We start from the raw sequence: 15,908 nt of genomic DNA, 5'->3' as shown, positions 1-15,908 counted from the left end.
CCACCCTCACCTTGGCGGGCGGGGGAGGGGAGCGCGGGGCTGCACGGCGGCGGGGCAGCGCCACCTGTCGAGGGCGGAGGTGGTGAGCGCGGTTGGAACGAGAGCTGGCCGCCGGCGGTTTTGATGCCGGAGCGTGTTGTTGGCGCGGCACCGCTGCACAGGGATCTCAGTGGCGTGGTGAACCCTCACGAGTGCCTTGAGGGAGCCGTGGGATAGAAGGGCGAAGGCCTGAGGTAAAACCGTGGGAGCTGGCCGGGAAGCGCCAGCCCTGTGGGGAAACGGGACGGAGGGCTGCCGGGACACCGCGGGGCAGGGCGCGGAGAAGGGCGAGGACTGCCGTGAGTGGCAGCTCCGAGTGGGACAGCCTGAGCCCAGCCAGTGACGCCTCCCTGCCGCTTGTGCGTGGCCGCGGTGCTGCCTGCAGTGCGAGCTCGAGAGGAGCGGGGTGCACCTCATGACTCTCCTCCGCGTGCGCATGAACGCAGGGCGGCTGTACGGGGCTGTGGGGATCGGAAGGGCCTTAGAAAGGTCAGGCTGATTTCTGCAGGAAGCTTTACGGTAGCGCATTAAAGAATTTCGGATTTTAAACTTCAAGACATAAATAAGCTCCAAAGTTTTGCTCTCGTTATAGTTATACAAGGGCTGCCCTGAAAGTAATACCCTCTGTTATGGTGGCCCATGACAACAGAGGTGGATGTTGGTGGTATGGCAACCACTCAACTACTCAACCCCTATGTTGAGCCTTCCCACCAATATTCTGTTACATTTTATTGCTGTGTGATAGATGCCAGCAGAGGGGCAGTCTGACAAATTGGCATCTGACATGGGAGCGTGAATGAAGCGAAGCAAAATTTCTCCATGTGGAAAAAATGGGACCCATTGACATTCATTGATGCTTGCTGACTATTTATGGGGACCAGACAGTGGATATGAGCAGCAGTGGTGACAGTGGGTCACCTCATGGAAGCTCTTGTTCATCAGTGGCAAAAATGCAAAGCTAATGTTGATGACAATGCTGAAAAACAGTGTTTCATAGCTGAGAATTTGCTGTATCAATTGGAGTTATTGTGCTCTTTATATCTGTTGTGGTTTCCATAGAAATAAATAGGAGGCATCACTTTCAGAGCAACCTATGTACATAGTTGTATGTGTAGTCCATAGTTGCAATTTTATTTTGTATGCTTGTGAAGTTTTTACTATTCGCCACTGCACAGGTTGTTATAAAATAATGGAGAAGATATGGGAAGGGGAGAAGATACAGGGTTGATCTAGTGTGAGGGCTTATGTGCTGCTAGCATGCTCTGGTCTGGCAGGGCAGACCTGTGTTCCTTAACCAAGGGTAGAGTTTGTTTCTGTGGTTGTTTGGCTGATGGACAGAACTGGAAGAGGCTTGGGAAATAGCCACGCTCAGCTCATCTCAGTGACCCTTCACTGCTTGTCTTCCCTAGTGTCCTGAAGTGCTTAAGAGAGTAGTTCTGTGTGGCAGTAGCTTGCCCAGGCAGACCTGCTGAATTTGTCTCCATTCAGGGCACAGCATCTGTGTGCCACTGCCTGCCAGTGTCTAGAGCATGAAGGAGTGGCTAATGAGGAAGCAGGCCAGCGTGCAAGGCAGGATCCAGGCCAAACCCCAGTCATTAATTGGTGAAGATTCAAATGGGAGAACAACTGCTGACAAGGTGTTTCTCTGAAACTCCCTCATTCACTTAATGCCAAACCTGATTTGCAGGATTAAGTAGCTGAAGAATAATTTCCAGAACCAGAATAATGGAGAGTTTGAGACTTACGGTATTGATGTGCTTTCCACTCAGAATGTTGTTTAGATTGTAGCAGGGCCGGACTGCTTCTGCGTAATGATAAGAGTCAGATTAAACGGTGGTTAAAAATTGTTACATCTAAAAGTACAGTCAGAGGCATTCACCATGGAAAAAGTACTGTTTTCTGAAAAAATGTTCTTTCTTATCTTAAAAGCATATTAATCCTAAATAAAGGTTTCAGATACTTAATTCATGTAATCTTTCCTACTTCTTTACACACTTCCTCAATCACATATCCCTTGGAGAAAAAAAAAAAGAATCTGCAAAGAAAATTGTTGGAAAGAAGCACAATTACTGATTCTGAAACACGAACAGAGCATCCTTAAAATATTTGAGGATATTTAAGATTCCCTGGCCAAATTTATAGTAAATCATACGTTTTAGATAATTTAATTCCTTAAAAAATTTAGCAATTGATTCTGTATACAACAAATCACAGGCTTTCAATTTTTGGACATATATTTATTCAAACAAATTTAGAATATGTTTGCATCTAAGTTATGGAGAATTCTGAATGTATTGTTTCCTTTTTTGTGAAAGAACTTTTATTCCATACGACACCTAAATTTATCTGTTTTTCTTCCATAGGGTAGAAAATACCAGTGACATCAGAAGCCCAGTGTCTTAGTATAACAGAAAGTTGGATCTGTTGCACTTTTAGACAGAATTATCCGGAGGATGTGACAATGACAGAAAAAAAATGTGCTTTGCTATCTTTAAAACTGATTTGCTCAGCAATGCTGGAGTATTATGGACTTGGAATATGGAATCATAGTTTTCCCTATAGAAAGAATAAACATACTCTTCATGACTCGCTGTAGGTTTACCTGTGTACTAAAATAGCACTTACAGTTTTAAATACTGCAGCACAAGCTTACGTGCAGGGTCCACAGAAGGAGAAATGTGTGCATGAGTGGATAGTGTTTGATTTATTTGGAGATGAGCAAACAGATGTATCTAGGCTGGTTACTCTCATGTATTACCTACTGAAAAAAATATAAATTCTTTTTCTTTGGATGTTCGGCTTCAATCACTGTAACATTACCTATTGTATGACCAATTGTACGTGGATAACATGAACACTTGTTTCTGTGTATACAGATAACTGTTTAATATTTCAGTATATTTTTTCTGCCAACAGCATCCAAGGAGTTCATTCTCATAGCAATGTTTGGCCTGCAGGCTGATGAGCAGGAGGTAAGGTGGAGGACACCACCACCAGTATTCTGTTTAAAAGAATGCTCTTTTCCACTTAAATCTGTATGCACTGGAATGAAGGAGAGATCTCAGTTCTGCTCTAGAGTTGTGTTACACAGGGACCTAAGTTTTGCTCAGCTGTATTATCTGACTTCAGCTTGGTCTTGACAGAGCCTTTCCCTTTCCAATGTGAAAGTGTTCAGGCAGCTTGTACATGATCATCCTAAATGATTGTCATCATCATCGTGATCCATTTATAACAGAAACATGGAATCTATGTATCCATAGCTCAACACGCAGAACTTGCTTAAGGTTGTTTTTCAGGTGCTAAATTCATCCTTTCAACTTACGTAGTCACAGAGAAGTATGATCTTCTGTGGTTGGAATTTCTGCAGGCTGCCTGAGCTCCGTATGAGGTCATTTATTTTGCACTGATGAATCCCTTATTTCTCTACGTGATTGTTTTACACATGAGCCAGCAGGAAGAGTTCATCACCTGAGTTGCTTCACTCCTGTATTCATCAAATTCTTTTTGTCATCACGTAAAGGCACTTGCACAAGATCTCTGAGTACCCAACAGTACTGAAAAACAGTCCTATGCTATGTCTGTACAAACTGAAAGTTTTTACTAGCTACAACAAAAAAAGTGTTACTAGTTTTCACTTTTCCAACCTGAGGATAGGAAGCAGAGCTCTACTAAGTGGCAACACTATGCATCATTTTGTGGAATTATTTTTACATTTGTGAAAGTTTTAATATAAACTGCTGCTCATGTGGCAGTAATTTTTCATTTTGCTCCTAGGGTTTTATTTCATTATTTCCAGGACAGATAAATTAAGTTTGCCCTAGGAGGATCTTAGAATAACCTTCCCAAATGTTTTCACCGGTTCATATTTTGCAGTTTTCTATTTGAACAGGAGCTTTATATATGTTACAATAGCACTCATATACCAGTTGGAAAACACATCAAATGGGTCCCCAATCAGATTGGGTGCTCCTCAGATCACTTTCACTGCTCTGCAGCACCAAGTCAGTCCCAGAGACTGATTCGTCTTCCACAAACAAGGTAGACTTCATATTTTACAAAATTAAGGATGCAATTATACTTCATCTCTATGTCCAGTGCATGAAGGTAATGTGTTTCAGTTTGTACTTTAAAATACTTAAATACTTTAAATTGAAGCACTATTATGATGTTTGAAAGCCATGTTGTGTGCTTTACACACCAGGGTAGTAAAGATGACATTCTGAGGTCCCATTTCTATTAATCAGTACCTAAATCACAAAAGCTGTTAAATTCCAGGCCAAAAACAGGGAAGTTTGCATTCACTTGCCAAGGATGCCAAAGCTGTCGTCAGACACATCCTCATACATTGCAAGTATAATCTTTTATAGTAATCTGTGTTACTACTTCCAGTCATTCTAAAAAATTCACCAGTTGGATTTAATACTAAGAAATAACAAGGAGATATTGAAGTCAAATCACAGCTTGTAACAATGTTCCTGAGCAGACTCCAGTGCTGCCCCAGCTGCATTCCTGCAAAGCTGTTATCTAAATGTGATGACTATGCGAGGCACATATACCGCTTTGCCTGCTGGCTGAAGCATACATTTTAATTCTGCAAACAGAAAAATATGTGTGTGCAATTTATTTTTGTATGCTATTTTGATTCTGGAAAACTAGCGTTAGGAAATCACAGCAACAGTTCCTAAACTTCTGTCTGTTGAAATTGTCTTTTATTTTGATATTGAAATGCATTTCTGAAGTGTATTCATCTTCACAGAAGGGAACACAGGTGACCTCAGTATTACTCTTGTTTATCACTGACATGGAAAACTTTCCCATGTAGCTCTACTATTTTCTTATACCATGGAAGTTTATTATATGAAATCCTACATGATAGTGATTTAGGAAAAATATAATGGGGTGTAGTGTTCATGCATTCTCCAGCTAGAGTGGCTCTGTGGGAGTGAACTTTGTTTACAGTAGAGTTATGACAATATAAACCTGCTTTGCAGCGAAGCCTCATACAAATAGGAAGCAGGCTTATGTTTCAGACAGAATAGTATGTCGTTTTTTTTTTTCTCCAATATTCCAAGAAAATGGGAACTAAACAAACAAAACCCACTTCATTTTGATAAACCCATGAGAAGTATTTTCAGGCAAAATCAATTTTGAAGGCTACCAGAATTAAATTAAAAAAAAAAATAGAGAGTAGTTTTGCAGCTCATGAAGGATTTATGATTAGAGGAGACACAGTGGATCCTTTGTAGCATTGTTCTCTCTTCTTTGTTCTCCATTGTTCTGCAGAAATGACAATTATTATCCAACTGCCATCTTATACGAGAACAACAGTCAGGCTCTGAGCTGACTTTTTGTGTATTTAAAAAAAAAAAAAACCTATGACTTTGCTACCACAGGGTGGGATGGGACTATTATTGGTGCATCCTATAGGCTGATGGAGTTTCGTTGACATGCCAGAAGGATATCTCATGGAGGCTTCAGGTGAAATGTTCCTGTATTTTAGCAAAAATTCAGTTCACAAAATGAGTTATTATAAGAGACGTGGTTCCAGCCACATAAACAGATTACTGTTGCAGGAACTGATGTCTTTGATCCACCCTAATGATTAGTAGCTCATCTCACTGCTTTTTTCTAATGTTGCTTACCATTTTCCTCGGAGAGTCTTCTGACTCTTTCTATTTTTCCTTGTAAAAACTATTCGTGTTTGATTTAAGCTTTCCAGCAGTCCTTTTCTACCATTATCCCTCATGAGATACCATTTATGTAAGAAAACAGTATGGTCAGCAAGGTGTCATGTATGGTCAGCTGACTGTATATCTGAGATGTGTTAATCTAACCTGGAATGTGCTAATAAAACATGCCTGAGATATTACAGTGATGAGCAGCAAAGAAATGGGTGTGACATACTGAGAATTCCACAGCATCTGGTACTTATTTGCTGTCAACACTTAATGCAGACTTAGCATACTCTATTAAGAAATCATCTTTGCACTTGCTGCACCTGTAATGCAGTAATTAGATGTGGAAGTGAGGTAAGTACCTCTTTTGTCCCTGTTTGTCCAGTTTTTTTCTATAACAATAACCTCACATACTTTCAAGGCAGAGCTTGTCTTAGGGTTGTCTAGGAGAGTACAAGGGCTTTGGTTATGCACACTTTTGGGAGAACCTCAAGTTTTAGACATGTACCCTGGTAAATTGAACAAAAGCAGTGGAAAGGCCTAAATGCAATGAATGGATAAGATCTTGTCCTGGCAGAGGAAGAGCAACTCAAGTCAGTGAACTTTCACCTATGCCAGTTTCCCCCCGCTCTAGTAAAATACTTCCTCTACAAAATAAATTATTTGAAAGAGACAGTCCACACAATACCATAACAAAGTGATTTTATTGACATTCCTCTATAGTGATATGGTTGAATAGAAAGCACAGCCTATCATGTGACATTTTTCTGTCAATATAAGCAAAATCAGTCCAACAATGAGGACCTTTCCTGCCATTGACTTTATCTAGTCTTTAACAAAAATCGTAACAGACATAACAGACATATCTTTTTTTTTTTTTTTTTTTTAGAGAAATTGGAAGCTGCAGGGAATTTGGCTAATGGTACAATATATCTAGTATACTATATCTAGTAACTACTATGTACAGGCATCTGTTTTTCTACTAGAACAAAGGAACTACATGACTCAACAGAGAGAAAGTAACAATCCAATCTGTTGGACCTTGTGATGACTGGAAATCCTATCAGATTTAGTATATTGCAGCAGTTTTGTTTTGTTTTGTTTTGTTTTTTTGTTTGTGTTTGTTTGTTTTTAATAATGAACATTGAGGTACAGCAAGAATTATAATAGAAAAAGCACCACATTTATTATAGAAAGATCTGTTGGTCTGCATTTGACTGAAAGTGTTCAATCTTGACTGGGAAGCCCTATTAATATTACCATAGAGACAGGGCAAAAAAATATTATTTCAACAGAAATTAAACAAATCTCATCGCATTCATCCATCTGGATTTCCATAGACTGTCCCAGGATTAATAGCAAAGGGCAAGTTTAGCTCCTCTGCTGTGAGTGTATATTTTAGTTTATTTGTTAGTCAATTTCCATGTCAGAATTCAGTATCCTACTTTTTTGAGCTAGAGGTATGTCAACTATTTGTTACTGTGAAACAAGAATAAAAAGCACAAAGCCAACTCCCTCCACAGACTGTCTCTCAGACTAGAATGCCAACTCAAACCTTAGCTACAGTTCGCTAAAAACTTCATGGGCACTTGAGCAAACTCGGTGAAAAAAGTCCTGTGTCAGACTGTACAAAACTCATGATTTCTCCATTAGATGTTAGGGTAATTTGGACTCCTTGCTTTGTCATAGCCATATAACTCCCTAGAACATAAAATCAAGTTCCAAATATGCACAGCCACATGATTGAGACTGGATGCTCACAGAATGTACTGCAGACTGAAATGACATTTGTAAAGTTTAGACCTGATGCAGACAACAGTAAGGTACAGCTGTGATTGTACTGGATCAAATTCTACATAGCTTATGTGCTTGAATAGTCAGTGTGACTTCTTCAAGGCGCAGGACCTTCAAATACTTATTTTCATTCTATTATCTTCAGCATAAAACTGCTATAGCACCAGGATTTCATCAACAGCAGTTCTGTGCTTCTTCCTTCTACAATACCATCACAACGATCACTTTGAGAAAACTAAACCCTCTGAATCCAAATGTGCAAATTACCATCATCTGTTCCTCCTGTCAGAGACTGCATTTCAAGAAAGCTGTCAGATTGCCTATTCCACTTTTAATTTGCAATTTAAAATCTGCTGATGTTCATGTCATATCTTAATCTAGCCAACACCATGTGCAAAGTGAACTAAAGTGAAGGAGCTGAACAGATTTTTTAAATGTTCATTGCTCGTGTATTTCGTGTAAGTCTGCATGATGCAAAATTTGAAAGTCTTTCCTATGAGAAACTGAAACCAGAAATTCTGTAATTTGGAGTCATATTTTACAAATGAAAATGCAGACCTAGGAAGAGAGCACAGATACTAATAATAGCATTTGCATCATAAGATGAACAAGGAGGGCTGTATTGAAGTAATAAAGCAAAATCAATTTATTACGTAATGGACAGGTTTAGTAACAGGGCAAAGGAGATGATGGTTTCTTCCCCTCACTTGTTAGCACCATTCTCTCCCTCTCACTCCAACATACCGGGACACCAAGGTGAATGGCTTCCCCTTCACTTCAGATTGGGTCCAGATTCAGGCTGTGGTATGAATGGAAAAATGCACCTGTGAAGTGCAGATCTGGATACCCAGAGATGATATCAGCATTTGAAAACATATGGGGATAGGGCATTTGGCAAAATAGAGGGATAGAGATGGGATGTGAATAAAAAGCAAGAGTAGCATGGTGTTTTCTTTATCTTTATGAAAACATTTGCTTTTCTCTATTCCTGACTTTAGACTAAAACAAACAAACAAAAACTAACAACAAAAAAAAAACAACAACAAAAAACCCAAACAAACAAACAAACAAAATCCTGCAACAAAATTTGCATGATCTTGTTACTTTGATGTCATCACAAACACCTACGAATAAAAACTTTTAAAAATACTCCTAGCTTGTGCACTTGAAAGCTAGCTTGGACTAAAGATTTTGATGGGAAGTAGCAGGATATGCTATATATTTTCTAGAGCAGGAACACACAAGCTGCTTGAGATGGCATTTATCAAACCTGGAGATGCATGGCACCTCATTTAGATCTCCGTATGTGGTGAGGGCCAGAATATGCTGTGAAGAAGAATTTCAGGAGAAAGCTTTTGTTTTTTCAGTCATTGGGTTTTGATGCTGCCTCTGAAATACAAATATCTTTTATTACGCTACAAAAAATAGTTTCACTTTTTCGTAATAAAATAGAGTTTTAAATACATAAAAAAAATTAACTATACAGCATTGTAAAGAATTTTTTTTTTTACTTCTTTTACTATGTCATTGAGACAGCTCTTCATGTACTGTTCTCTTTTGCCAAACCAACTGGATACTTATCTGCCTTTTCTTCTATTGCTGGAAGACACTCAACGTTTGACAAAGTACAGATAACTTTATTACATTAGTATGAATAGGAATATATCAGGAACTCACTGAATTTTAGAGCCCACTGGCAAAGAGGCAGAAGTAATGTGCACTGGAAGATTTTGTTTGTTTTTTTATGCTTTGGCTCACCCTTATGTAGTTCATGTGCATGTGACAGATGGTCTCAGAAAAAAGATTCCACCTTTACTCTGCTGTGGGGCTGGGTATGTGCAGTAGATGCTCGAGTTTTGTGGAAATAACAGGCATAATTTCTGGTGTCTGGTATAAGAAAGGTGACATGTAGTTAAGGCATCCCTAACAACTGTACACAATATGAATAAAGTGTATTTTAAAATACACTCTCAGTAAAAGCCATGCAATAAATTACTATAAAAGAGGCTGAAATTTTACAGAAATAGAATGAATGGAGCAACATAAGTATCCCAAGTATTTTCTATATCACTAATAAAACCTACTGTCTAGGAACATACTTTGGGTTCCCTCACCTTTCAGCTGTCTACTAACCTAAGAATCAAAGCAGAATGGTACAAAAGTAAGAATGCAGTTTTTCAAGTGTGATGAGTTTGTGTAGCCACCATTCAGCTATGTGAGAAAGCAGAGTTCAGCTCTTTTATCTGGAGATAAAACTGGAAATAAGATGTTTCAGACATTGAAGTAATCTGATTTTAATCATTCTGAAGCACAGCTAGTACACAACTGTAACAAGCCCCCAAGGAAGTATGGTATTTCATGTGAACTGCTAGATACTATGAGGTAACCTTCTTACTTACCTTCACTCACCATTCACAAGTCTCTCACTTCCTATTTCACGCATCCTTTCACATGTTTAGCATCAGAAGTAATGATATTTATTTTCTTTTCCCAGTTAAGAGAAACACTTTCAATTTGAGATCAGTCTTGGAAAACAAGGGCAGCAAATATTATTAAGTAGAACACAGCAGAACAGTGATGTTGCCTGTAATAGCCTCAGGAAAGTCCTTCCAAAAACAAGCCTACTGCTGTTTTCCTTTTCTTCCCTGCTTTCAGAGTTGGAATGCAAAGTACACCAATTTGAAGTGGGTTCTGTCTGAAATAATAAGAGATTGCTCTTAAGTTTGGTCATACTTAACATAGCTGGAGGGCCTTTGGGCTGACTCAAAGAGGAACTACAACAGAATTTTAACCATAAAAGAGTTACAGTACCCTTCATCCTTGACAAGCACCACCATTCACTGCAGCTTCTCATTCAATAGATCCTAGACTAAAACTTTCTGTCTATAACTACTCTCAAGGTTATGGAGATTTGCACTGAACAAGAAAAGAAAAATGGCAAAACCAAAACCTGTCCCCAGCAACCATAGATTGGCCCAGTCTGACAGACAGTAAATGGCTTCTGACACAGGGGATGAAATTGTCTGTACTTCCCATTTGGGGGAAAGGAGCATTTTAAACATCAGAGAACAAAGATCAGGTAAACAGAATCCAAGGGTATTCACAAAAGTAGAACATTCATCTTATTTCCCCTTTTCCTTGCTGCATACAATACTAAGGTAAGGGAGCCTGGTCTTTATGCTGCATAAGAAGATATTCTTTAGTGTGCACAAACTTGTGCTTCTTGTGTGGTAAACATTAAAATAGAGATGCCCATCCCAATATATCTGAAGTGCAAGTTCTCTCCTGCACTGTCAAGGAACAATTGTAGCAATCGCTGTTATGATTTGCATTGCACTACAGGTTGTTTTTTAAGTTTTTGAAGGTCTTATCAGCACCATGAATCTGGGCCACTTCCAGCTGATGCAACTGATGTGAATTCGTATATAAAAATTTCAGTTTTGTTCATTAGTGTCTCTGAGATGGACAATATGTACAGAGAAAACAAGAATGAATGAAGAATTATGTTTGAGCAGCTCCTAGTACTGTATTCCACTGTTAAGTAAGATGGTCTGCAAATTGATTTAGAAAATGTTAGTATATAAAACCTTGGAATGCTTGATTTTTTTAATTTTTTTTTTTATTATTATTTTTTAATCAGTGTAGGTGGAAGTAAACATTTGCTAACATTTGATCAAGTGTAGTGTAACTTGCATTTGTATTTTCATTGTTATTAATGGAGGTATGTAGAGATATACAGAAACCTTGAGACAGTTGTTTTTCTATTGCATACAGACTAGCAGTCCATAGGAAACAGGATGAAAGCATGAAGGTTGGATCTTGGAGGGTGGCAGTTCTTCATGCACAGCCTTTGTCAATCTTGATTCTTTTCTGTTTTATTTTCAAAAATAAAAACATGGGAAACCAATATTAAATGATGTTGGAAAGATGACATCAATAGCCAGAAAAACACCAGAATTGCCTGAACTCCCTCATTCAAGTCCAAAGGTACTAGTTTCTTCAACAGCTGTCAACAGCTTTTCATACAGCATAGAATATGAGGGGTAAGGTGGAAGATCCAAGCGGTTGAAACATGTATGTGCCCTGTAGAAGGAAAATATGCTGCATGTTAAGTTTAATTCAAATGAATAAAAGAGGAAACAAATATTGAGAAAACAAGTTCTCAAGACATTCAAGTTCACTTGAGAGAGAAAAAAATTGTAACTATTAAATAAAACTGTAATTCCCCGAAAGTCTGAGGTACTGAAATACATGTGCACATACAAATGAATATTTCAAATATAAGACTCAAGCTAAGTATAAACATAATGTCATTCTCTGCTATCCCTGCATTAAATATTGCAGGTATCTTCACATAGGAAAATGTCAGAGGTCACTGAGGAGCCTAGGCCCTGATACAGAAAAAGTTCCACTACAACTTCAGTTGCCTTGAGTTCCACCTCCTCCCCCCCCCAAAAAATGCGACTCAGCTGTACATCTAACATGAGCAGCTAATAAGTTTTGAGCCTGTGGACAGACGTAATATGATCCACTATACCGAAAGAATGAGTTCAGAATGTGCTTATAATGAGGCAGAGCTGACTGGTAAAAGACCATTCAGTGATCTGCTAACTGAATAAGAAAAGCTGCTAACTATGTTCCTGTAAGTCAACTGTCAGACATCTCTGCAAGCCTGGCTGTTAAATGTGATTTATTTCTAGTGGACAAAGCAAAAGCAGAGCAAGTTGCCAACACGAGGACTCTCTCTTCCCAGTTCTGTCATTCTGTTTACCCCCAGTTGGTAGCACCTTCAAAAGAAGCCATGGAATGGGTTCCATACGTGCCGCCACCTTGCTGCAGCTCTACTGGTGGCACCAATTAGACTCAGGTGCTGATGGCACTTCACTGCATGAGGTTCTATACAAATATGAAGCAGTGACACTGTCCCAACTTGAACCCAAGTGGTTCATCCATTTCAGCTGACTGAAAAACATAGAGCTTATTCATCAAATGGGGCTACGGGGCAGGCACACTTTCATTAAAATTATTACAATTATTTTTTCAGTCTGCTGGGAGTTTTACATGATGCTAGAAATACTTCTGTTCCTTCTTGCTCCCTCTGATAAACTTGAATCAACAAAACTCTACAGAAGGAAATGCAGCTTCAGCATCTAATAATATCTAAGCTTCTGATCCCTGGTATTTTTAGAAGCTGTGAAGTTGTTTTACTTCTAGCTTTTCTGTGTAATACCTTTACTGCAATGATAATTTCTCAAAATTGAAGCGAAAAAGCTATATTAGAGAAACTATTTAAAACTCTGCTAATCATCTCTTAGGCCACCCACGAAGTGTGAAAAACGTGACGCTGGTAGATGGGCTGGCCTGAGACTTGCAGATTCAGGGGGAGAGTTTTATCAAGCACTGATGGTGAATCATTAAAAGCAACTGAAATAGCCAGAGGCATGTAATCTTCACTGTATCACACAACTTCAATTAGGAGAGCTTTTACCATCCCTTTTTTACCTCTTAAATGAAGATTTGCTAGCTGCTTGTTCCCAGAGAGAGTACACAATAAACACAGAATTCGCACAAATGAACTGGGAACACAAGAGAGCTAGTGAAAAATGAACCTTAATAAAGCCATTATTTAATATATCCCTTGAAATTAAATGTTGTAGATCACATCTATTGTCCATGAGTAGCCCTGCACTGTTTATCTCAGCAGTCTTTGGCAGCATAAGTTATTTCTACAATCCATTGTCAATACTTATCAACCACTGGGAGTTAATTAACTGAAGGATTCTTGTAATCCATTATGGATGTGTTCTCCATGGGCAAGAGAGTGCCATTCAGAAAGCTGTTCCTGAGGTGCTCAGCTGCCTGGCTCCAAAACTGGAAGCAGCATAGTCATGAAGGCTCAGGACTGTGGACTATGCAGTGTAATTTCCCCAAGCCTAAAGTGTTATTGCTGTCTGGTAGTCAACAATGACACATTTAACTGTATGAGACCAAAGCCTGTATGAGACTTATACGTTATGTATGTAAATATATGAAGGGAGAATGTCAAAAGGATGGGGCCAGACTCTTCTCAGTGGTGCCCAGTGCCAGGATAAGAGGCAATGGGTACAAACTGAAACACAGGAAGTTCTGACTGGACATGAGGAAAAATATGTTTCCTGATTGAGCTCTGGCACAGGTTCCCTAGAGAGGCTGTAGAGTTTCCTCCCGTGGTGATACTCAAAAGCCATCTGGAAACAGTACTGGGTAATGTGCTCTGGGTGGCCCTACTTGAGCAAGGAAACTGGACTAGATGATTATCAGAAGTCCCTTTCAGCTTCAATCATTTTGTGACCCTGTGATAATGTGAAAGCATCATTGTTTTCATGTGTCCTACTGTGTGGTGCAGACATACCCACAATCACTACACTGACACTTACTTTCTTGTGGACATTTATCTTGACTGATCATAATCCACCTAATTTCACATCATTTAAGCAACAGTCTCACAGAGCTGTTGACTTCTAGTCATTCTTAACTTAGTGAAACTCAGAAAAAAAATCCATTCTCTCCCCTATGACAAGATTTACTGTAGTGATCACTTCTATAGAAGAGCCCTTCCAAGGGATCTGCAAAGAGCTAAGTTCCTTCTGAATGGTGTTGACTTCCTACTGATCCCAGTGGCAGCTATTACAGTAAGCATAACCCAGGGGACACTTGATGTTTTGTAGTACTGGGCTTGCTGCACATCTTGGGGTGAAAACATTACATCAGCAGTGCAAGAAGCAGACACTGCAGTGAAAGAAGTCTTTCTTCCCTTAATTAAGCCTCCAACCATACAAGCACGCTGCCATTTGAGAGAGTGTTCAGGGAGTGAAAGGTCTGGAGTAAGAATTAGATTGGTAAGAGCTTTATGGAAAGGATTCTGGCTTCTCTAGAAAGAAATGCAAGATAAAGTCATGCAGACCAACCCTGACCCTCACATGCCCTCATCATCCAGTAAGTGAAGCAGTAAATGGATCACTTAAAATTTTGTTCTTCCTGGCAGCTTGTCTTTATTGCATGAAGCAGGTTTGGTGGGTGTGAGCAGGGTACTCTTGCTGAGATTCTGGGAGAAAAAGAGTTTACCTCTTATGGGAGAAGGGACAGGCAACTCAGGGAGAGTACAAAGAAGTTGGTAGCTTATGCAGGGAGAAAATCAGAAAGGCTAAAGCTCAACAGGAGCTCAACCTGGTCACTATGGTAAAGAACAACAAAAATGTTTTTATAAATATATTAACAGTAAGAGGAGGACCAAGGAGAATCTCCATCCTTTACTCGATGCAGTGGGGAACATGACCAATAGTGATAAGGAAAAGGCTGAGGTTCTCAAAGCCTTCTTCACATCTATCTTCAAAAGTCAGACCAGTTATCAGGGTGCTCAGCCTCTTGGGAAGTCTGGAGTGGGGAGCAGAATAAACTCCTCACCGTTCAGGTGGAAACAGTTAAAGACCTGCTACTCCAGCTGGACTGTCACAAGTCCATGAGGCCAGATGGGATCCAACTGAGGGTGCTGAGGGAGCTGGTGGATGTGACTGCCAAACTGCTTTCCGCCATCTATTGGTGGCCTTGGTCAACCAGAGAGGTCCCAGAGGATTGGAGGCTTGCTAGATGCCCATCTATAAGAAGGGTCATAAGGAGGATCTGGGGAACTACAGGCCTGTCAGCCTGACCACAGTGCCAGGGAAGGTTAACAAACAGATCACCTTGAGGGTAATCACACGGCATGTGTGGGACAACCTGAGGATCAGGCCCAGCCAGCATGGGTTCATGAAAGGCAGGTCTTGCCTGACCAACCTCATCTTCTATGACATGGTGACCAACCTGGTGGATGAGGGAAAGGCTGTAATCAACCTAGAGTTCAGCAAGGCCTTTGACACTCTCTCCTACAGCATTCCCCTGGAGAAGCTGGCGGTCCGTGGCTTAGACAAGTATACTCTTTGCTGGGTACAAAACTGGCTGGATGGCCATACCCAGAGAGTGGTGGTGAATGGAATTAAATCCAGCTATTGACCAGCCAGAAGTGGTGTTCCCCAGAAGTCAGTTTTGGGGCTTATCCTATTTAATGTCTCTATTAACGATTTGGATGATGGAATTCAGTGCACTCTCAGTAAGTTTGCAGATGACACCAAGTTGTGGGGAATTATTTACCTGCCTTTTAAGAATTCTCTCTATAAAATTATGTGCATAAGGTTTTAAGCTTTTTGCATTCTTTTTTTCTTTGTTACTTCCTTTAATCCCTTACAATAACAAGAGTGCACAAGCAGTACGTGTGCACAGAACTCCCTTCTATTCTATTTATAGCTCCAACCTGTCCCAGGAAAGAAGATGCTTCCTGCTTCAGAAAAAGCTCTAGCTGGAAGAATTCTCCATTCATCCCTACTC

The 15,908-nt window shown here is 39.8% G+C and overlaps 1 protein-coding gene and 1 long non-coding RNA gene across 7 annotated transcripts in view; one reads left to right on the top strand and one right to left on the bottom strand.

Moving 5' to 3' along the window:
* The first annotated feature begins 35 nt into the window (after positions 1–35).
* The window catches only part of LOC107052509, a 53,189-nt gene continuing 37,316 nt past the window's right edge, over positions 36–15,908 (top strand). For both annotated transcript variants that reach the window (XR_005857303.2, XR_005857304.2), the window contains exon 1: positions 36–233. This is a non-coding gene — a long non-coding RNA (uncharacterized LOC107052509). The remainder of the gene's footprint in view (positions 234–15,908) is intronic.
* The window catches only part of HECW1 (HECT, C2 and WW domain containing E3 ubiquitin protein ligase 1), a 236,734-nt gene continuing 227,225 nt past the window's right edge, over positions 6,400–15,908 (bottom strand). For all 5 annotated transcript variants that reach the window (XM_046938349.1, XM_015281616.4, XM_015281615.4 and 2 more), the window contains one exon: positions 6,400–11,591. In XM_046938349.1, coding sequence (XP_046794305.1) covers positions 11,480–11,591 — 112 coding nt within the window. In that variant the 3' untranslated portion in view covers positions 6,400–11,479. The remainder of the gene's footprint in view (positions 11,592–15,908) is intronic.

This window comes from Gallus gallus, chromosome 2 (genome assembly GCF_016699485.2).
Source record: "Gallus gallus isolate bGalGal1 chromosome 2, bGalGal1.mat.broiler.GRCg7b, whole genome shotgun sequence".
Taxonomy (NCBI): domain Eukaryota; kingdom Metazoa; phylum Chordata; class Aves; order Galliformes; family Phasianidae; genus Gallus; species Gallus gallus.
The sequence above is the reverse complement of the archived record's forward strand: the minus strand, read 5'-3'. Positions and strand labels throughout refer to the sequence as shown.